The 23026-nt window shown below is 40.2% G+C and overlaps 5 protein-coding genes across 5 annotated transcripts in view; 2 read left to right on the plus strand and 3 right to left on the minus strand.

Moving 5' to 3' along the window:
* The first annotated feature begins 3741 nt into the window (after positions 1-3741).
* Positions 3742-4254, plus strand: LOC139353358 (uncharacterized). Its single transcript, XM_070997297.1, has one exon. It carries the CDS (start codon positions 3742-3744, stop codon positions 4252-4254), a length of 513 nt encoding a protein of 170 aa, XP_070853398.1.
* A 1227-nt stretch (positions 4255-5481) lies between these two features.
* On the minus strand, positions 5482-6990 carry rux (roughex). Its single transcript, XM_017076189.4, has 2 exons — positions 6831-6990; positions 5482-6745 (listed from the first exon to the last, which is right to left on the minus strand). Exons 1-2 carry the CDS (start codon positions 6850-6852, stop codon positions 5733-5735), a joined length of 1035 nt encoding a protein of 344 aa, XP_016931678.2. The 5' UTR covers positions 6853-6990; the 3' UTR covers positions 5482-5732.
* A 1424-nt stretch (positions 6991-8414) lies between these two features.
* mthl1 (methuselah-like 1) lies at positions 8415-18418 on the minus strand. The gene is made up of 2 exons (XM_017076249.4): positions 15880-18418; positions 8415-10759 (listed from the first exon to the last, which is right to left on the minus strand). The coding sequence occupies exon 1, from the start codon at positions 17844-17846 to the stop codon at positions 15882-15884; it is 1965 nt and encodes a 654-aa protein (XP_016931738.2). The 5' UTR covers positions 17847-18418; the 3' UTR covers positions 8415-10759; positions 15880-15881.
* Positions 18419-19221: 803 nt separating this feature from the next.
* Positions 19222-19842, plus strand: SNRPG (small nuclear ribonucleoprotein G). The gene is made up of 3 exons (XM_017076198.4): positions 19222-19376; positions 19439-19586; positions 19645-19842. The coding sequence occupies exons 1-3, from the start codon at positions 19345-19347 to the stop codon at positions 19693-19695; spliced, it is 231 nt and encodes a 76-aa protein (XP_016931687.1). The 5' UTR covers positions 19222-19344; the 3' UTR covers positions 19696-19842.
* Positions 19843-21606: 1764 nt separating this feature from the next.
* Positions 21607-23026, minus strand: part of RpS19a (Ribosomal protein S19a) — a 105317-nt gene continuing 103897 nt past the window's right edge. The window contains exons 2-3 of the mRNA XM_070997838.1: positions 22203-22273; positions 21607-22135 (exon numbers count right to left, since the gene is read on the minus strand). Of these exons, the coding sequence (XP_070853939.1) occupies positions 21736-22135; positions 22203-22273 (471 nt within the window). The 3' untranslated portion in view covers positions 21607-21735. The remainder of the gene's footprint in view (positions 22136-22202; positions 22274-23026) is intronic.

The following is a 23026-nucleotide window of genomic DNA, read 5'->3' on the forward strand; positions in this document are numbered from 1 at the left end:
AAGCGAAATCAACTTAAAATTCAGTTTGAGGGCAAGGTTTATGGACTGGAAGTGCTTTCGTCTCCCAAACGAGGTTTTCATGGGTTTTGGGGGAGTATGATGGGGTTGAATGGTTGGGACAAATGGTTTTTGGGTTAAGCCCTTCCTTGGAGCGCAAAACTTCCAATCTGTTGAGATTTGTGTCCTTAAAATAGATTGTAATATATGGTTTAGTATCAAAAGTGGTATCTTTTAAGATCTTTACCGATCATTATAATAAAGAGTTATAAGGAATGTAAAGACATTTAAGATATTTAATTACGTTTAATTCTCAAAATTCTGATCTCTAAAACTTAGCAGCTCATTAAGAGCCACTTTAGCACTTGCCAACATACACGACAATTTTGAAAAAAAGTTCTCAAGATCTCCCAAAAATATCCCCCATAACAGCTGCCTTAGAAAAGCTTTTTCCCCAACCAATAATTATGAAAAACCGACGACATCTGCTGCAGTTTCAGTTCGTATATCTATATCTATATCTTTTTCTCGAGGGGGGGAACATCAGACGTCAATATGATTTGTGATTTACAACAGGTTTCAATTAACCAAAAGAATGTGCCCCAGGCTTTTGAATTTTGCATGTTTTCGGGGAGGGCGGGATGGAGAATCCCGCATATAGGGAGGGGAATTTCAGAGGAGAAGGCGGAGCAGCTGAGAGGCGATGACAGGGACATAAATAAGCGGCGGTTAAGTATCGTGTAATGCTAGACGAATAGTTTTGAGTTTGTCGTGTAACTGTAAGTGGAGAAGTCGCTCCATATACCAAATACCCCCCCAACTATCCAATATTCCAAAATTCCCGGGGGTAAACAGCCGCCGATGTTGCTGCTGTGCGCGATGTTGCTGCCGTACATGTTGCTGCTGCAGTTGCAACTAATTGAGGACAAGGCGGCATAAATTAGACAACGCTCCACTAAGTGGATCGAGATCGAAGGTTGGGCACCATACGATACCATATATATACCATATATGCCATATCCGATTGACGCCCTGATGGATTGTCAAATTGTGTCTGCATCGTGGCGACATCTTTCAATTAAAAATGCATCCCACTGCCGCCGACATCCTTCACTTCGCCTCCCTTTCGGTGATGTAATCTCTGGGCTCATTAAATTCAAATGGAATTTGTTTGAAAGGCAAAACTTAATCCGCTTGTAAACATCGACTCCCCACCTTCGTGACGTCGCTGGGCTCCAAACATAAATCAGCTGTAGCTAACCCAAGGATTTGCCAGGCTCAACTCAGCTGTGTTCCCAGCTACACTTATAAAAATTATTAGGAAAAGTGGCAGAAAATGAGATACATATAAAATGTAATCTAATCAACCATTAATTATTATTTGAATATTTAAATAAAATTAAAATAGTGCTAAGCTGATTAAATATTCTATCATTTGTATACATATTTAAACTATTTTTAAATTTAAGCTATGATCTATACATCTTAAAGTAAACAAAACAATATCTTAAGAAATACGTTTAATTATAGATTTTATTACAAGTTTTGGGTTAACCACTTAAATTAAGAAAAGAAAAATACTAAGAAATATTTCATTTTATATCTAAATAGATTAATTCTTTTAAAATTTGTAAGTGTGTAGGAAAATGCAGAAAGAGCTAGTCTTTTGGAATTCTATTAGAATAACTTAGAAATCCAAACCAAAGTTCCAGAACCCTTAAAATAATGATGCTGATTAGCTAATTTTTGACCTTTTAGTTCTCCGAATGATTAGAATTTTTGACAATTTTTGAGTGTATGCGAATCGCAAAACTGGCAAACTGGAGAGCGTGTGCCGCCGTAAACCTCGTAACGAATGCTGGCCAACGGCAGAAATCTAATTTCAAGCACCAGAGAGCAGGAGAGGCAGGTGGAGGCTGCCTTTTCCACTTGGCTGGCTTAACGATTCGAACTGCTGTCGGGGTTTTCGGCTTTCGCCGGGTCCAGAGAACACACCCAGAGAATCTGCAGACCCACCATCACCCACATCCACATTCACTTTGTTGTCTATTTGATGTCTTAATGCGAACCACCCCCTGCTTACGATTTTCCCGCCCAGGCATACCGTTTTAATCAAATGGATTTTCCTTCTATTTCCCATCCAATTTTCCCCCGTGGCGGTACGGAAATAGACCTGCCGTACCAACCACCCACCCACTCGAGAGCGGCGACAACAGGAGCCACGATTTATTAGGTTCTTTCACGTCTGATCTCTGCCGGTATTAGCCGGCTATATGGTATAGCCCATGGTTGCCGGGCATTATTCTTGGAGGCATCGATGGCCTAATGTCATATACAACATTTCAGCGGCCCATATTTATTGCATCTCAAGTTGCCAGGATTTTGGATTCTAAAATTTATTAGATTAATTACAATACGTTGGCACGATTTAGAAAAATATACTATACGATTTATAAAACGTTTAATAAAAAACGTATGTAAATTTGTTCTCGATGCTTTAACAAGATTTTAAACTTTAGAGGTAGTGCATAAACTAAAATATTATATAGTATAATACTATTTTTCAGAAAATAAGTACATATTTTACTTTACTCTTAAGTTAAGTTTACTTACTTAAGATTTTTTTCTCCCATGTTAAGCTAAAAGTAGTTTTAACTTTAGAAATTTTAAACAAATGAGCAGTCTAAAACCTACTTTAAATTTAACATGAGAACAAGAAAAAAAACCCCTATTAGATGATACGATTATTTTGATTTTATAGCACGATTTTATGGCCACTAAACCTACATAAAATAACTGGGAACAGTTTTGAAAAAGAAACTCAGCTAAGACACACACCCTTAAAAGGTATTAAGATCAGCTAAAGTAAAATAATTGTCAAATACACATACAAATGTATTTTACTAAGTAAAATGTAAACAATGTTTTGAAAACAGATAATTGAAACGCACACTCATACGAAATGTTATATTATAAAATTCGTTTAAAATGTAAATTTGTCTACTATATCAGACAGCCTCACGCCAGAGATAAAAATATTTTCAATGGACAGCGATTTTTAAAGAATTCACGTAACAAGATTTTCCTCTAAAACTTACAAAATCGCTGCCCAAAGAGCAACCAGTTATCTTTTGTGCCTTTAGATACACTTTCCAATTTGTGAAAATTCTCCTCCATGGACCTTAGTTTCTTAAAACTTATGATTTCTGCTCTATATGTATGGATGCGAAAATTTAAAAACGAAGTAACCAAGTCTAACTCAGTTTCGAAATATCGTAAATTTTCTAAAGTTTTGTGAAAAGTATGCCGTGACTTCACCGCTTCCCCATTTGCCTAGGCTGTGAACTTTTCAGGCTCATTCTATCAAAAGTATCCGTACAGACTAGTACATTTATTATCTGGTGTTTTATGTAAGATAAATTTTCAAGAATAATTTCGTAAATTTTATTTCGATAACATTTTTGTACTCGCACATATTTTTCGGTTCCAAATTTCACATTTACACTCCCAATGGTTTCATTCAACCGAAATGATTCGATAAAATATATTTCGTCGGAGCAGTCCAGTTCTGTTGAATCTATGATGTCGGGCAAAGATTCTCATAATTTTGACTCTCCTTGCTGCTCTAAGAACATCATCCGCACTTCGATCGATTGCCCGTTGATGGAGGAGCCTTCTTCCTCCTCAGGATCACTAAAGTCGGTCAGTGAGTTTCCTAAAAGCGACTCTTCTTCTTCGAAGGTCATGGTCCACCAACCGGTAGTCGAGGAAGAACCGGTGGTTAAGGAGAACGAGGAAGTTGTGGTTCCAAAAGTGGAAGCGAGCGTGGCATGCACTGCTCAGGGAAGTCCCTCCAACGTGGTGATCTCAGGAGCTGATGAAGAAACCAAGGACCTCGTCCTCAAGAATTCGCAAACCATGTCTGCCCCACCAACAGTCCCCCCTGTCATTCCTCATGTTCAATTGATTCGCATCTCATTAGTTCTTCCCATGGTTGTGAAGAAACCCCTATTTCGGTATTTTAAGGTGATACAAAACCAGAACGAAGGACTTAAAACGGGTAAATGGACGGTCACAAAGCAAACTGTCCTAGAACCTAACAGTCCGGAATACGACTGCAATGTCATCTACACGGAAGTAGAGAACCGGGTTACTGTGATATGTATCGACAAGGAGAGTGCAGAGTATTTAAAGAGAGCAAAAAGGATCAAATTTATGTTTTGGAAGCTCCCAATTAACTTCAAGCCCACGCTTTAGAGTTGAAAGCTTCTAATCAGTTGTCAATCCAGAGGGAGGTTTTTCTAATGAATTCTCGATGGTCTAATTCGAACGACTCGAGCCGTAAGTCCCTAATTCGAATGGGCATCGCTCAATAAAAAAAAGAAAAAAACAAAGTTCTCAATGGGTTTTTTTTTTGGGATACAGTTTGGGTTTTCTTGGGACCACAGATGGGAACCGAATTTAAAAATTAAAAGACGTACCCAACCATCTAAAAAATTTTTAATCGCAGCATTCATTTAGAAGTTTTAACCGAATACTGTAATCGCCGCTAGTTGGCGCCCTGCAATCTCGGAAAGTCACTTTGCTGCATGCATATCTCCATCTCCCTTGCTCCCCTTAAATTGAGTATCGGGCATCTGATAGTCGAGGCACCCGACTATAGCGCTCTTCCTTGTTTCCAAACATTTCCTAAAAAATATATCCTCTTATATTGAAAAAATATATTTGTTTTTACTCAAATTAAAAAAAAATTTACTATTACAGGAAAAAGTAAAATTTACGAACGGCCTCGAAGTTTAATATTTTTTGGCAATTAATTAACTAAAATGATACTTAAAAAACAACTAGTGGGGAATATACATTCTTCACTTCAAGTGATTCAACGAATAAAGTGCGACTTCTACTAATAACAAAATATAGGATTAAAAAAAATACTATAATAGAAGTGCATAAGTACAGCGGGACTTAAAATTATAATAAAGATATTATCATATCCTAAGATATTATCATACATAAAAAAAACTGGAGAAGATTTTTTTTGGCGGACACCTACTTCTTTAAACTTCATGAAAAAAAATAATTTATTATCGTCGTAGCACAAATATGGAAGCTGAAAACATGCAAATGAAATAAAAGGATCATCGGCACACTAAAATAAATAACCACACCAAACAGCATTATAAATGGTCTATTATTGGATGAGTATTTCAATTGCAATAAGTTAAACATTATGTAATCACCTCAAGGGGTATTATTATTCATAAAAATCTTTATAAATCTGTATTAAGTAACGAAGTCATTCAGGAAATTCTTCTTAAGGGTAAACAAGGAAACTAGGAATTATTCGAGAAATATCAGTGCAATATTATTAATATTGATTCCTAGCTCCTAAGATTCATTCTTTTAGTGAACCGATTGCGAAAAGTAAGAGTCCTTTTCCTTACACATGGTTACATTTCCAATGTTACAAAAAGAAAACCCGCCTTAATCAACATTGAACTTTAATACACAAATAAATACAGGAAGTTATGTAAATACAATACATATTCAGGATTAGCCTAGCGCGACGCTAGTCCCTGCAAGCGGGACCAAAACGGGTGCAATCAGTCTTCTTCAAATAACTACGGAAATTTGTGGGGTATCGTTTAAGCCTAAAAGAGAATTGTGCTACATAGATTTGGAAAGCAACTAGGGACTAAAACTGTTTAAGGATCTGTCTTCTCTAGACTGGGGGTCTAGAAACGCATGCGCTGCGGTCCCGGCGTGCGTTTGGGTGCCACTTCGTTGCCGTTGGTTGGCTGTTGGCGTTTCCTTGGTGTGTAGCTGCTGGTGCTGCTGCTGCAAGCTGGATCTTCCGATGATCTGGGGGAATTTACGTCAGTATTGGCCTCCTCTTGAGGTGCCTCCTCTGCCGGCCGAGCTCCTGGTTGCTCCTGCTCCAGCCCAGCAGTGGCAGGGGCAACGGCATCGGAGTTGGGATCGGGTGCCTCATCTTCCTCCTCGGCGTTCTCCTCTGTGAATAAAGTACGACGAACCCATCGTCGGCTGGTTGGTGGCGGTAGAGCGTCGTCGGCCTCATCGTCTGTGCTGGGATTATGGCGGGCATTGCCACGTCGTTGAATGGATATAGCAGTGGGTGGAGCCTCTAGAGTGGATCGGTTAAGGGAGCCTCTCAGGCCCCGATCGTAGACAGCCAGACAGATCTCGATGCCGCGCATTCGACTACCGGGCAGTTGGGTGCTTCGATAGCCCAAAGTGAGGTGGACCGCGGATGACTCGCCCAGATCCATGCCGCCATAGCCATTATCCCGCTTTCTTAACCGTCCAACGGCCTCCACATATTTCAGGCTGTCCATGGGGTAGCTCGAGGGCCGAGGGGGCGTGATCAGGAACATGGGAAATTCTGGGGGTCCCGACTCGTCATCGCTCTCGGCACGCAGATGCAAATTGGTGGTGGTCTTGTCGCGCTCCTTCTGCTCATAGATGCGACGACGTTCCCGATCGAAGGACCTGCTGAATCGCTCCTGCAAGAGGACTTCGTCGCCAACACTAGGACAAGCCGCCTCGTCGAAAGCCTCGTGTTTATAGCGTCGTGTCACCTGGGTCCTCATAAATCCGGTTATGTCCTTGGCGCCCCGCACATTGCGGCTGTAGAAGTTGAGGATGCAATCCTCGGCCAGATCGCGCCGTATGGTGCCATCGTCCACGCCCCTGATGAACTCATGGACCACCTCCAAAGGCGTCATCTCTGGAAAATGTGCAAAGAGCAAGAGAATGCGATTCCTATTGATCAGCCATCTGTGTCCACATATATCCCGTCGATAACCACTCACCATGATCTCCTGGTATGTTCATTGCTTGCGTTGTAGCCTCCGGATGCGCCGATCATGCGGCTTCACTTAAAAAATATAGAAATAATTTACAAAATAAAATACAACGACGTTGTTGATATGGAGAATGTTTTCGTTCTGGCTTCGTTTCGGCTATCGCTGCCTATCGGACTATCGGCTGGGCGATTTGAATTCCAGGGCCTGCTAAATTTGAATTTCAATATCATTCGATAGAAGTATTTTAAATATATACATAATATAAATATATACAAACTTTTTTATAACAAAAGCCTTTTAAGCGGTTAATATGAACCCCAAATATATTTGAAAAAATTTGGAGCACTGAAAGGTTTTTTATTTTTTTACAGAATACCATTAACAAACGAAATATCGATACATTAGCGAAGTAGGGGAGTGCACTCGCTAAATGTGGAGAATGTACCCGCTAAGTGTAGAGAGGGATGGTGACCCGGTTAAGGCAAACCGGTTGCCTGCGACATTTTTCAACACTTTTGCGCATTTTTTAAACGCAACGCTCTTAACACCTTTATGTACCTTCCAGTATAAATGTTTGCCGTTAAAAGAATAAATCTCAAATATAGTTATTAGTTTGTGGGCTCTGTTAAGTTGGATATGATAATTTTTCAATAACCAAAAACAAGCAAAATTAAAAAGCGAACATTTCAAAAAACGTTAATTAAGTATGTTTATAAAAATTAAATGGTTCCCTCCTTCAGAATAATAATTTTAATATCAATTGGCTCAGCTTATTTTTAAATTCGAAATGCGAAATTTCCCCAGCAATTCAGCCAAGGTGATTCAGTGGGTAATTAACTTAATCATAATTTTGGGTCAGTAACATAGCCAATATGCAAGCTCGACCGTTTTTTTTCATCACACTTCGTTTATTTATTTTGCTATTCGCAGACGTGATGACGGAGTTATTGAATGCCGGCGTATTTGAAATATGCAACCGGTTTTTGCACACTCAACGTTGCCTTAAAGGTTGATTGCTCCACAAACAGTAAATGAAAACCACACCTGAACACAGTGGAGTAAGAAGGTAAAATATTGTACAATAGATACGATTAAGGAGTTTGGAAGAAAATGAAATCTTATTGCAATAATTTCAATGAAGAACAACAAATATAATGCTTGTTTTCATAAAATATAATCTATTGTCCATGATATTATAAATTTAGATACAAATCTGACCTTAAAATCTGTTCTTTTTGCTATTTCTGTATTCTGAAAATCGCAAGTAAATCATTAATGTCAGAATACAAAATACAAATTGCCTTGGTTGCTTTAAGAGCCCAGGTAATCGCCTTCCACTCTACCCAACTGACAAATCTCCTTGTGTGGCCCACTGTGCCCCTGGATCATTTGCATACAAAAGGGGATGAGTTGACAAACTGCTGGTGGCGGCGATAGAAGATTGCGGTTCCAGTCCCACGATCACAAAGGTTTAAGCCACTCGGAGGCATCCGAATCCGAGTCTGAAGTGGGTCACCATCCCATCACCTCCACATTGCCTTGCCCCGCAGGAGCACCCATACAAATGCGACAATTGAAAGACGTTCGCTATTAGCTGGTTCTTTGTTTGTTTAGTTTCATTGATATTTGCCAAAAAGCTTTATTGTATGGTAAATATAAATAGTTTAGTGGTTGTTTAGTCAATGGCAATTGCCATCATCATTCGTGTATACTATTGCGGGTGTATTGTGTGAATATCTGGGGGGAATCTGGTTATATCTATTCTATAGTATATAGCTGCACATTCATGCCAAGTTTCAGTTTCGGTTTCATTTAATTGCCATTTCAGACAATTTTGTTCCGCATGTTTATCTATAAAATGTTCCCGCTCTGCGCCATAAATTAATGGCAAACAGAGGCGGCGGATGGGCACGCACACGCCTCCAAAAGCGAATTATTGATATATTCCTTATGAATGCCATACATTATATGATAATTATCGTTAAAATACTCTTGCTCTAGCAGGAAATCGTTCGAAAATCGCTTTCGAGGGCGTGGGCGTTGCCTTGCAGACTTTTTCGAGTTTTTTTTCCTAGTTATAGGTTAAGTTAACAACAGTTTGGTGTTTCGTAGGGACTTAGCATCGATATAAGGGCTAGAACTTAGGGGATATTCGTTGTAAGCATACAGGGATGGTATTCGATTTGGGTTTTGACAATAGGGGTAACAATCGATGTTTCTCATTTACATTTAAACGTTTTTAATATACATCAATCTTAACCAATAGGGCCAAAATACATTTATTTACAATAGTCAATAGTTAGTATCAAAATTACAATCTATGTTGGTGTAAAGTATTCGCTGCCTTTGTCTCAGTCATTCGATAATTTCATATTCGATTCGTTGCTTAGGATCAAGAAAAGAGTATAAACTACATGGGAAAAGAAAGCACTTTCCTCGTTGATTATGTACAAGTAAATATATATATAAACATTCGAATCCTACCAGCATCAGCATGACCGCTCTTTAGTACGGGGAGAATTACTTTTGGCCTGAACACTTTGGAAGTTCCACTACATCATAATACAAATGTTACTCACGCACGTTGAACGTGTAACTCGTCGTAACTCGAGCAATAAATTAATATTAGGTAATTAAAAAAAAAATTAATTGTTTAAATAAAAATAATGAGAAATGATAATTGTACTGCTTTGTAGTTTCTGCGGTTTCAAGACCTAAAATACATAAAATACGTTTGGGATGGGGGGAATACAATACGGATTTGGCGCCACAGGCTTTATATAAACTGTTTAATCAAGCGCGCTTTCTTTTTTACCATTTAACCTTGATCGATCAGTATCGTTGAACTGTTGATGATCAATTTCATTGTTTCCGCGTCTCAGTGTGTGTGTGTTCTGTTTATGCTTTTGAGTAAATAAATTTTGGTTTGTTTACTCTAGACATAAAAAAAAACATTTAAAAAATTTTTCCATTGAAAAAGATCATGCGGCAAACATAAAAATAGTTCTAGTCAGCATTGTTATTCCAGTTTTTAAGTAAAAATAAAAAAAAAAAACAAAAAAAGCGATTGGGCAATGGAAAATGTCAAACACACACATAAAAAAACTGGATGCAAGCAGTGTCAAGTGAATGGAAATCGGGGAATTCAAATCTGAATCAGCTAATTTAAATGTTAAACATCCGATATGAATGTGCATGTGTGTCGGCTGTTTTTCTCACACTTGAGATTTGAGTCAGAAAAAGCAGAGCAGCGATCTTAACTAAACAGCAACAAAAGTGCCTCAACAGAGAATTCCTTGTGGTTGCCACACACACATAGATTTTCTGTAGATTTTTGTTTTTGTATATTGTTGCTTGGAAGAAAGAGCCAAAGCAACAACAATAGCAATCTTTTGTTTTGTCTTTTTTGAATTCCTGTTTGGCTGCACATTCCAGTTCCAGGCATTTCGCAACACTGACCAGAGTGTCCAATTAGAACGTGTTAATGTGACCCGAACTGCTCTACCGTTATTCTGCTTTTACTGCTTCTCGCAATGAAGATGAGCTGCGCTGCTGATAATAATGATGATGATGATGGTGATGGCGATGATGATGAATAAAATAATACGTTTCTTTTGTGCTGGCTCAAATTGATGTTGAATACTGGCGTATACTGAGTACTTTCTGTTCCACAGCGGTTGTTGGCCGATTTCAAAATCACGCGCAAGACGCTTACACACACACGCGCGCAATTAGCTGGTCAGCAGCTCGGCTTTTGTTGTTGCTGCGATTGCGCAAGTGTGTGCCTCTCTCGCCGCGAAACTCCAGCTTTTTGTTCGTTTTGGTTTTTCTTTTTTTTTTCTTGAGCTGCCCATTGCCATTATTTCGCTCGTTCGAGGTCTGGACTTTTGTATCCGGGGCCTGACTTTCGCATTGTCGCTCCGCGTCTCAGTTGTCTGCAAAAAACGAAAGAAAGAGGCACAAATAAGTACAACTTTTTTATATGATGTGCGTTGTGCATACGCACAAGTACAGTGCGCTCAAAATATTAGCACCAGGAAGCAGTGTTGGAAAGGGCACTAGTATCTTGTACCTTCTGCTTCATTGAAGAAAACGATTTTAATGCACTTTTCTAGAATTTAGTTTTAACAATAAACTTAACATATTGAAAGGGATGGACTAACTCATGTTTGTAATATTATTTAATACTAATTTAAGAATATTAAATTCTTTGTTAAAATCGGTAATCGACTGTCATAAATCGGAAAAAATGTACTATCCCAACAGACATCATCAAAAGAGGCACGGATAAAGAGGCCCAAGATAAAATTTTGTTTTTTTTCAACTATCTTGGCTGGAACATCTGCGGATTGCTCATAATCTTTCGAGAAAGAAAAGCAACGCGTAATCAGAATTCCGAGATTTATTTTGTTTTTCAGTTCTTGGTAAAAGATGCCGAATGCGATATGATTTGAAGTGTGAAACTACTGGTTAATGGAATTCTTAGCATTTGCAAATCGCAATGTTATGTTTAAAAGAACATGTTTATAAGACACTAAAAATAAAATAGCTAACACAAAGTGAGAGAAAAAATGCGTAGAAATTAAATTTAATGCGATGAATAATTTGTTTTATTTCTTGAATATTTCAGAGCTATAACATCAACCGCAACTGTGACTGCATGACAACAATACACTCCCCTTCCTTTTTTTCGCCTCCGACAAGGAATCAGATGACGACCAACGTTGCAGGCACAAATTAAAAAAATAATGCCCTGCGTAAAATGTAAATGGGCCACAGTGCAATTATAAGTTGAAAAACTGCAGAACGTTCAAATTAAAAATTGCCGCTAAACTCAAATTAACGCAAAGCATGTGTGCGTGTGCGATTGCGATTGCGTCTGGAGATGGACACTTGGCATTCTTACAGCGAAATTTGTGCTAATTTGTGGAAAATTCAACAGGAAGGAATTCATTAGGCTGTCAAGTGGTTAAACGTTAATGTGCATGAAAAACTAGCCAGATAAAAGCTGACCCAGAAAGAAACTCCAAAGTGTTGACCTCTTTCAGCAGATTAGATAACTCACAACGCATCAGCAGTGGCTCATGTTTCGCTTTTGACGGTTCAGTTTTTAGGGTAAGTCACGTTCGACAGTAAGTGAGAATTATCTGCGTTTTTAAAAAAAATTTAAGCTAATCGGAATTCCGTCGACAATGACCATATGTAGCTCTATAATTACCAGCAGTATTATTATTTTATAAATACTTTATTTCTGTTAATTATGACAAACAATTAAATGTTGGGCATCAAATATAAAGTTCACTAAATGGTTAATAGAACAATAAACGAAATTGAAAAGTTCTGACGGGTATAAAAAGTGGAGCCCAAGCGTAGCCAAGCTATTAGTTTTCATAACAAGCTAGTACATTTATATGTAGTTTTACGCTATTTGATCATCATGATTACCGACCTACACAAGATAATCAGGGAAATGACTAGTTAAAGAAAGTGATTTTTAGTGATCCGAGAAGTAATTGTAGGGGAACTTTCGTTTTTGCTTTATAAAAATGTTTAAGATGTTGGATATGATTTATCATGAAACATCCGATTTAGAATAACAGTTTAAATCGATAGTTTTCCTAACATTTCTTCTGCGACGCTATAATTCCCAAGTGGTTCTAGCTGAGTCACTTAACATTTTCGATGGTAATGATCAAGTGTGATGATCATTCCTTAAATTATGACACGTCGAATTCCATTGATAAAATAAATAAATGAATATTTTTCGTACGTTTTCCTGTGCCATTGTGCATCCGTGCAATTTCGTTGACAAACGAGGAGCGCACCCTGCAGCTCCATTTTTGCACCGTCGTGTTGTGATGAGCGTGACGGGGACACGCTGCTCTGGGATTATGCAGATGAACACAAATGGCACAGCAGCTGCAGTTGCAGTGGCATTTTCAGTTGCATTTTCGGTTGCAACACACGCACCACACTCGCATGCAGGTCACAGTTTTAAGGCAACTGGTTTTGAGTCTTATTGCGTGCGAGCCACAATTTCAGGGGCCAGGCCAAATAACTCGGTTGCATAATCCCCGGAATGGGCCCTTGGGCCAAAAACCCAGTGTTTGTTTTGTTTTCTCTTTCGTTGGGCAAAACCTCAGATTCGGCTTCGGACACACAGTCATCTGTTTCCCCTGGCGGACGCGGATCCAAAAAAAATAATAATAAATGACGCGATCAGGGCCCGAAAATAAAAGTAACAAACAAAACAACACGAGGGCAAAGAAATACAGTCGTACAACAATAACTGGTACTTTGTGACCAGGTGTCACACTCAAAAGGGACACATTCTGATATAACTACATGTATACCTACGAACCTATGAAATCCAATGTTCTTTGTATCAAAAATATTATTATTATAAATACATATATTAGAACAAAAATAAAAGTATTTAAAATTGTTTCGATCATATTGCCTTCTAAAGTTAATATCACATTAAGGGGTACACCTTCTAAAGTTAAAAAAAAAAAACTTCTAATAAAATGTTTTAGCCTACCCTCAAAGGAATTGGAAACTTGTTAGAATCATTTTTAGTTCTTAAGGTTAAATGTTAAATATATATTACTATATAAGAACAAATCAAAAATCATTTAAAATTGTTTCGGTTATATAATATCGCTTTAAGGCTCACCACCTTAAGTCTTTCAAACTATTAAAAAAGGTTCTTTGCCCTAAAGAGAACTTGAAACGTGCGATAATGATATTTAGATCCATAGGTCAAATATAAAATATAAATACAATTATAAAAACAAAACTAAAATAAAATTAAAATTGTTTCGATCAAATAATATCATCATCTTAGATGAAAAAACTATTTAAATAAGTTCCTACATTTACCTAAAGAGAACTTGAAACGTGTGGTAATGATATTTAGTTTTACAGGTTAAATATAAAATATAAATACATTTATAAGAACCAAACAAACATTTTTTATAATTGTTTTGATCAAACAATACCGCCATCTTTGTTTAAAGAAAACCATTAAAAAAAAGTTCTTACACCTACCCAAAGAGAACTTGAAAAGTGTGATAATGATATTTAGTTTTACAGGTTGATATCCACTTTCCAGACCGGCACTTCCTTTATCGCTCTGAGCTCAGATTTGTTTAGATAGATTGTGTGTTGGCTATATTTGTTTGCCAGTTTCGAGGACCGACTGTATGTAATTTACGTTGGATCATTTGGGATGTGTCAAAACCACTTGAGGCGACCAAAGTAACAAGTAACAGGGGAAAACTAGACGGAAAGGCAAACAAGACGGATCGCTACGCTTATCGTCGACGTCGCCGGTGAGTCCAATTTAAACTCAATTTTCCCTTTCGGGTTCGAAATTCGGACCTGAGATTCGTTAACGCAACGATCCGGTCCCAGTTTTCCATTATTATCGCCTATCTGCGCTTGCGTGTGTGTCAAGGGTTAGGTTGCTCTGATTACTTTATGGCCATGTGGAAATCGACAGGAAATCAGCCGACCCGGCGTCAGAGTTTTCCGATGAAAAACATAACGGCACAGCAGCAACATTTTCGTCTTTATGGACACTCTCGAACTCAAGTGCTGCACGCGAAATCGTAAACTTGGCGCATGTTGTAAACAGAATTTGGGAAATGAAAATGGGAAATGGTCATGCAAATGGAACTAACCGACCAATCGGCGGGTGAGCCCTACATGAATTTTCCCAAGAGCCATAAAACCGGGGACACTGCGAAATAAAAAAAAGAGAAAAGAAAAACGTGCTGGACTTTTCACCCGGCGCCTGGTTGGAAAATCGCCCCAGGTAGCTAGAAAATCTCAAACCCTAAAATTGCATATGGATAAAATGCGTTCGCATAGGGGGGTGAATACCGATTTGAGGGGTATTTTCCAAAGGACACGTTCCAAGGGGAACTAAACGTATTAAACAATACTCCAACATTTTGCTTGATTTTCCCCTACGAACCCCTAGATAGCAAAACGGGTTTTTTTCTGTTCGAAACGGTGGTAGGTTCATAAAATTTGTCAGATCAAACACACAACTATTTCCCTGACAAACCCAGAGTTCCCTGTTTGTTTCCAAGTTTTGTAAATGCATCATTGGTATTTGGGTTAAATCTATAGACAGAGTAAGTATCACAAGTGTGAATCTCAAATTAAAAAGAATAAATATCAGAGTATCATCTTCGCTGCCATATGTGATAATCTCTTAGTTATATACCGGAAAATCCAGCTGAAGTGTTGATCTTTTCAATTATTCACAGATTCTGGTTTATTTTCGGGTTATTTTAGGCGAAAATATGGAGTTCTATGAGACCTGATAGTAGCTACCAAATAATATTATTCCAGGTAACTAGTTAAATCCAAATAAATTATTTTTAAAACCAATTCAAAAAGTCTCCTTATAAATTGGGTCAGTTGATCTAGTACATATTGTATTAACATATCTGAAGATCATATTATTTCAGTTTATAAACCAATTCTAATGGGTCTCTTTATAAATATGATCAGTCAAATTATTATAAATTTTACTAAAACAATAGATTTTCTTTAATAATATAATATGTTGTTGAGTTTTTGGTTCTCGAAAATGATGAACTAGACTTCAATTCTTATTTTCTCAAACCTTTTTTGTCAGATTAAAAAAAAAAATCTAAGCCCTATGATTACATAACAAATAGTTTTAAAATCGTGTATTTGCCACTATCTATGAAAAAAGAATTACTTCAAATGACATCCGATGGAACTACCGCTATTACATTGGCCCCACCTGTACGTGTACTTTATAGGATCGAACCGGCTGCGGTGCATGGCATAACCGGCGAACGAACAAGCGACCAACTCATTGAGAATACTTTGCATTCCTAGTCGGCCCTGGAGCCCATTAAAGCCGATAAGTCTATCAGCGAGTGTGTGCTTAAAGCCACATGTTGTAAGCCACTTTGTAAACGCGGAGGGGGAGCACAGCGAGCGCTTTGTTTGCCCTGGCAAATAGGGCTATCTCGCCAGAACTGCGCTGACTATCGGGTGTTCAACTTACGTTTAGCAAACAGTCTCCATTTTGACGATGGGCGCGAGGGGTTTGGGGCTCTTCTCCGGTATGTCCTCCTCCAGGCCACTGTCTGGGGCCGGACTGCTGGGCATGGTGGTGTTCTGGGTGATCTCCGTGCCGCCGACCATCGATGGCATTCCTTGCGAGCTGCTCGAGTGCTGGACTCCGTTCGTGGTGTTGGTGATGTCGTGGCGCAATCTTGGGCAGAAGATCCTGCGGCAGGCGGTCCACACTTGCGGCTGGCAGCCCACCACTATAAAGATGAATACGCCCTGCAGGGCGTTGATCAGGTCGGTGAAGAACCATGCGCCGTGCGGTCCACCCACTAGCCAGGACAGAATGTCCGCTATCCAAGTGACGCCCATCACGACCACCAGCTTCAGGCAAACCCTGCCCAGCGCGGACTTTTCCGAGGATGACTTCACATCCTCCCGCTTCCACAGGCCGCATGTCAGCTGATGGGTGGTGGACACGAAGAGCGCTATATTGGCGCACAGCAGCAGGCCAATCGGTCCGTAGAAATAGGCGAAGATGGACAGGTTGCGATTGTCGAACCAGCAGTACAGCTGGCCAAAGCCCGGCTTGAGTAGCGTCGTCTCTGGCAGCTGGTCCACACACGCGGCCGCAAAGGTGATGAGCATTGGTCCGCCCCAGGCGTACAGCGAGTACAGGAACCGCCGCAGCGTCTCCTGGCTGCGCTCCAGCGAACTGGGCCGAAAGTCCCGGAAGGTCCACCAGATATTGAAGCACATGGTGTTCAGCCAGAAGAAGGCGGCCAGAAAGAAGAACTGCATCATGATGGCCAGCGTATGGCAGGTCAAAGTTCCCGGCTGCAGCGAGGAGCTCAGCTCCTCGATGGCCAGCAGGATTTTGCCGAGCAACAGGCAGGTGACATAGCAGATTTGGCACCGCCAGTGCAGGGCATGATGCGCAGCGGGCAGCAGGAAGCCGGCCACCAAAGTGGCGGCTAAAAAGACGATGGATACGAGTATACCGCCGGTCAAGATGGCCTTCTGCAGGTTCTGTCCACTGGCAGCCTCGACAACGTCTCCGGGGTATCCCTCCAGTGAGCCATCTGCACCTTCGGCTCTAAACAAATGCTGGCAGGCTATAATCTTGACCTCGCCCTCGCGCTCCGTGTGCTCCAGGCAATACTGCTCGGCGCTGAGGTTCTTGTGTGGCAATTGGAGACCGCCCGTGACCCGATCCAGTCTGGCATCGCGCCAGTCCCCGGCTATGGAGTAGCCCCCTGATCGGGCGCAGACGGGCAGGCCGTAGCTGGTCATGTAACTGCCCTCGGGAAGCTGTGGCGCAAGTCGCAGGAGTCCATCAGTGGGCTTTTCGCCGTTGGACTGCAGTTCGCAGTTTTGTCGCTGAGTGTTGTAGCTGCCCCAGCGGCCACAGCATTTGCTCAGGCGCAGGTTGGCTGGAGCTTCCTTCTGCACGGCCGAGGGAGCCTCTAGGGCATCGGCCGGCGGACTATTCAGGCACACCAGGGCCACCTCCCAGTCGACGCAGTAGTCCGTCGGCTGGACCAAGAGCCCGCGTTCTCGCACATACAAAGTGCCATTGGGGAAAAGCATCACGTTGGCGCCGCGGCTGCGGAAGAGCTCCGTGGTCTGATCCCGGCGGCAGGACGGTCTAATGTTGGGCAGGAACTTGAGGAAGCGCGGACTGGCGCCGTGGGGCTCAAAGAAGCGCTGCTGCTGCACCAGGTAGACCATGGGCAGCCAAAGGGCTTCGCTGCCGGCGATGCATTCGCCGCTCGTCTCATTGAGGTACTCCCCCGAGTGGCAGCACTTGTTGAGCTTCACCGTGGGCGGAGGCGATGGGCGGGCAGCTGGAGGAGGAGCAGAAGCTGGAGAGGATTCCTCGATGGCCCAGCACGGGGAGCCTATCATCAGTAGCAGGATTGCTCCCGTAAGTAGGCCAGCATTCCTGGGAAGGCTATCCATTTGGCTGGTTGGACTGGCTGCTACCTCGTCAAGATCTCTAGTTTTCAGGTTCTTCGCCGTCGTCGTCGTCTTCTTCTTCTTCTTCTTGCCTTGTCTTGGCCTCAATCTGCAATTTATGTGCTATGTACACATATCTATAGATCGTTTTGGTTTTTTTTGCCTTCCGTTTCGCCTCGTCGGATAACACTTTTCACTTTTCCTCTCTTTCAGGCCAGCCAGTAAACAAATGGGGGAAAATGGAAAATGCGAGATTTCACCTCCGTTTCACGTAAGTTAAGCAAACAAACAAACAATTCGAATCGCATAAAATAAACACACGGTTTGGTTCGAATTCTTGTATAGACGCCTCCAAAAATAAGAGTTGTCAGCGCATTATGTATGCATATATCACAATTTCAGCATGCTCATCGTTGTGGGAAAATAAATATCATTTCGTGATAGTCCCACCAACAGTTTTTCGTCTCGATTTTCAGTCGTAAACACTGCGCGCGGTGTAAAAAAAATAAATATTATTGCGCTCTGGTTTCAAGCCACCTTTCTTCGCGTTTTTTACAAGAGTACTCTCGTTGGCCAGGGGGGAGGGCGCTTTATACGGGTCTGCTTAGAGTGACCGCGTGCCGCCCAAATACGTGCGGGCGCACGGTCACACCACAGGACAGAGCTCAAACGTTTGGGCTATTCCCTCAACCAGGGACCGTGACGATTATTATTTGTAAAATATGGAATATAATATAATGCTGTTGTTTGATTGTCATAAAAAGCAACATATATATAACAACAATATAATTAATTTCAGTTTGAGTTAAAGGATATTCGCATTAAATAAGTATTTTTAATATATATATAATATAAATTGATAAGTAGGTTGCATTTAAATTAAATTAAATTTGTAAAATAAAAATTCACTTCAATTTGTTTTATTTTTTTACAAACAAAATGTAGAATTATTAATGATCTTTAAAATGAATTATCATATAAAATGTATTAAATCAAGAGTATTTTTAGAATGTTTTGTTTTTTATATAACCGTTTCTAGTGCATGTATTTCTTATGGTGCATATATTTTGATACAGTTACGCCGCCTGTCTGAAGAAGCCTTTAATTGTATTTCTAATCTGTTTAATTTTCATATATTGGTTCTTACAAATACAACTTTAAAAAATGTCAGTGTGAAACTAAAGCTTTAAAAAACGCCCCATTATTTTCTAATTAATTAATGATATTTGAAATACAGTTTAATCTTTGGTTAATGGATCTTTTATGGTTTTATTGTCCACTTAACAAAAATAAATAATAGTTTGGCGGGATTTGTCAGTAAGTGCTAATAAAAAGTGTTGGAAAACGGAGAACTCATTTCCCGCCATGAAAGTATGACCTGATAGGTACGATAGTATCGGCACAAGCCACACCACCGCTAGAAAGATAGTGTCATCTCCACTGTGCAGGCCGCATTTTTACTTAGTTTTCGCGTTTTTAGCAAATCACAAAATAACACAAAATGTCGAAGGCCCATCCCCCAGAGCTGAAAAAGTAAGTGAAATAGGGGATTTATAGAGTTGCTTCTTATGCATATAAACGAATTATTATTCTAGGTACATGGACAAGCGGATGATGCTGAAACTGAATGGAGGACGCGCCGTCACCGGCATTTTGCGGGGCTTCGATCCCTTCATGAATGTGGTCCTGGACGACACGGTGGAGGAGTGCAAGGACAACACGAAGAACAACATCGGAATGGTGGTAAGATGCTATTCCTACGAATCCTAATCACTTTTCAATAACTTGCCCCCTTTGCCAGGTAATCCGCGGCAACAGCATCGTCATGGTGGAGGCTCTGGACAGGGTTTAGCACCCGCCTCGGATCGAAATACCCTCAAGCACCCCAATCGTTAGCCGTAGTGTCTAGTCTTAAGGCTCAGAAACATTCATGCGCTTGTACACCGTCAGAAAAACACAAGAATTCTTTAATAAATTATACCCTACTGAGACAATGTAATTCCTCGCAAGGCCACAGAACTTTTACTCATCTCTGTTATATCGCCAGCTGTATCCCAAGACATAGCTGGGTACTTTCGTAATGTATTATAATATAACATATTACCGGAAGTTGACATCGCCAACTCTTTAAACAGGAATTCTGTGGCAATGAAAACCGCACACACAGTTTTTACTTTAATACAAATCAACAGTGGACTTCTTCAAACTTAAAAAAAATCGCAATTGAAAGAGTACATTGAAACGTTGCCAAAAAATATAGCAAAAATATTTTATATGATATAGTTTAAATTGAAATAAGGTCCGACCTTTTAAATTAACTGAAATTGCTTTGTTTGTTTTCAAAACACGGTAATATTGTATAATATGATACAATCAAATATTAAGATGAAACCCTTTAATCCTTTTTTGAAATATTCAAAAAGGGAGTTAGTTCGGCAAGCAAGCTTTGTATTAAAATCATATTGCAAAAACCATGTTTCCTGATAATTTCCCGATCGTTCCTACGGCTGTGAAATAATAATCTGATTTTTTTAAAATTGTATTTATTCTACAGTTAAAAAAATGCTGTATTTTGTTTCCTATTAATTTTGCGATCGTTCCTATAGCAGCTTAATAAAACAGTCCTCCCATTTTCATATAATTTAGTTGGTAATTCTCAAATTATATAAATATGATACACCACCCAGTTGAATAGAATACGACCGAATTTAATAGATGTCCAATCAAGCCCGTCCGGAGCAAAGTTTTTATGCAAAACTTATAACTGAGTCTAGTTTGTTTAGGAATATATTCTTTATGGGGTCTGAACCCTCTTTTTTCCTTCTAAACACAATAATAATACCCTATGCAAGTTTGCAAACAACGGTTTTAAGGACAATGCCTACCTACTTTATATTGTTTTTTTTTGTTAAAAACTTTTTGGCATCGCAGTTTTTGATGATTAAATGATGCTAAGATGATACTAAAGAAAACCCAGTGCTGTCATGGTTATCTAAAAAGTAATCTTAAAAATGTTTGGGGGCATTTTAAGAATTTTTAGTTAACATAACTAACTATTGAGTAAGTTATATAAATTCCGCACATATAGAACTCTCTTTCAAGATGAGTATAAGAATAAAGATAGTTAGTTTAGAACTTACCTTACAGAAATCATAATATCAAGTATAAAAGTTTAACATGGCCTATGCAAATTGTCTTGAATTGAAAAAGGAGACAGCCAAACGTCAACGTTCAAGTTAAATGTGACTTTCCAGAGTAGATATGTAGGTGTTCCCCTTACGATTAGGCGCACATTGACAATAGTTCACTATGATGGTTTTCTTGAAGAATCTCCATTCAAATTTACCACTATATCCCCCTCTCCTATCTCCTCATTTTATAAGACACCACCCTGGTGCATTAGCTTGGTAGTAAAGTACCTTATAAATGCATAATTCCCGATACTTAAGTAAAGATAGTGATCATTGTCAAGTCCAGACATCTGAATAAAAAGTGCATCGGAAGTTAATCTGCATCCCTTGTTTGTTATCATTGTTAAGTAAGATCAAAAATGCGTCCATGGAACTCCGTTTCTAATGTGATTTAAGGCATTTGCAAGAATATAGAATAGATACATTGGCCATTCTTGAGGTGAATAATCAAATTGATGGTGTTAACAATAGCTCCTTAATGAATGTGGTTTTTACTTTACTATGCACAATTCCAGTTGCTGGTTACTCCCCTCGTGGTAAGCAATATTACAACTTATAGATCATCCGAACGCTTGTTTAGTAGACTTTTACAAATTGTGGTTGGTTTTATTTCATCTCATCTCTGTCGTGCAAACAAAAAGCGCTTACAATGGGAAGTCTAAAAATGCAATTTTAGAATTCGAAAGGGCGCCGCTGCGTGATTACTTGGAAATAACAAGGGGCCCGGTCTGCTTGGCGGCATCGCGCTGCTTGACCACGATCTGGTTTGCGATCCGGTCCAGATCCCGCTGTCCGATGGAGCTCAGTTTGCGGCCACCGTCCGGGTGCTTCTCGACCAGGCGGGCGTGCTCCAGAGCCTGGAGCGCCTTGCGGGCAGCACCGTCGGCGGCGCGGCAGAAGTGCGACGGGTGGACGCCGTTGCGCTTGCGTCCGCCGTAGATCTTGGTGATGGAGCCCACACCAGCGGGACTGCGGTGGTACAGGTGGCGCAGGATCGAGGCGCAGCGGACGTAGAACCAGTCGGGATCGTAGGGCGCCAGCTCCTTGAATTTGGCGGTCTTCACGATGTCCATCTGGTCGGGCACCTTCAACTTGCCAGTCCTGCGGATAAACAAAGCGCGTTGTGAGGTTATGTGTCTGGATTGTTAACCCTTTGGTCTATACTCACTTCTTCAAGAAGACGGCGACCGCCTTGGTAACCGCGTGCTGGTCAATATCCTTCACTGTGACGCCTGGCATCTGCGGGGGAAAACGAGCAAAACAATGGGGAAACTATTAAAACTTTGCCAAAAACACGTTGTCGCGAGTTCTTCGACTCTCTCACACACACACACAAATGCACACACATTCGGCCTCTCGCACGCACACACTTGCAGGGGCACAACAAAAACTGTCAGCCGGGTTTTTGGCCCTTGAAAATCACTCTGCTCGTGCTTGCAGCCTGCCCATTCTGTCATTCGCCGCCTGGCGGGGGCTCTTTCATTTAATTTCACCCATTCAAAACATAAAAAAAATAAAATTCACTTGAAAAGAATTCGGGCACAACCTTTCTCGTTAAAGTCAACCGGAAAAAAGAACAAGGCGAGTGAAGTTGGCTGCGCTCTAGAGGTGGCGATGGCCAAATATCGATAAGACATCGTAGAGACCTTTGGAAACATCGATGTTTGGTGGAATGGTGACAATAGAGCAGCGTCTAACAGAACTGTTAGGATACGAGGTACTTAACAGTGGCTTCTGTTAAAGAGAGAGCTAAGCTGTAAATATTTTGGCGCGCAACTTTGAATTAGTCAAAGAAAGTTATCAATGCATCAATATATTTTAACATGCTCCAATAAATTCAGAACATTATGTTAAAATTAAGTGTTTTATTGGAAACGTTTTACACGAAAATGGCATTTAACAAATGAGTAACATTTCTCCAAAGTAGCATTTTATTTAAAGTTTTCAAGGGCTGGATTACTTCCAGCAAAACGAACACCCTTCTACATGCCT

This window comes from Drosophila suzukii, chromosome X (assembly GCF_043229965.1).
Source record: "Drosophila suzukii chromosome X, CBGP_Dsuzu_IsoJpt1.0, whole genome shotgun sequence".
In the NCBI taxonomy this organism is placed as follows: Eukaryota; Metazoa; Arthropoda; class Insecta; order Diptera; family Drosophilidae; genus Drosophila; species Drosophila suzukii.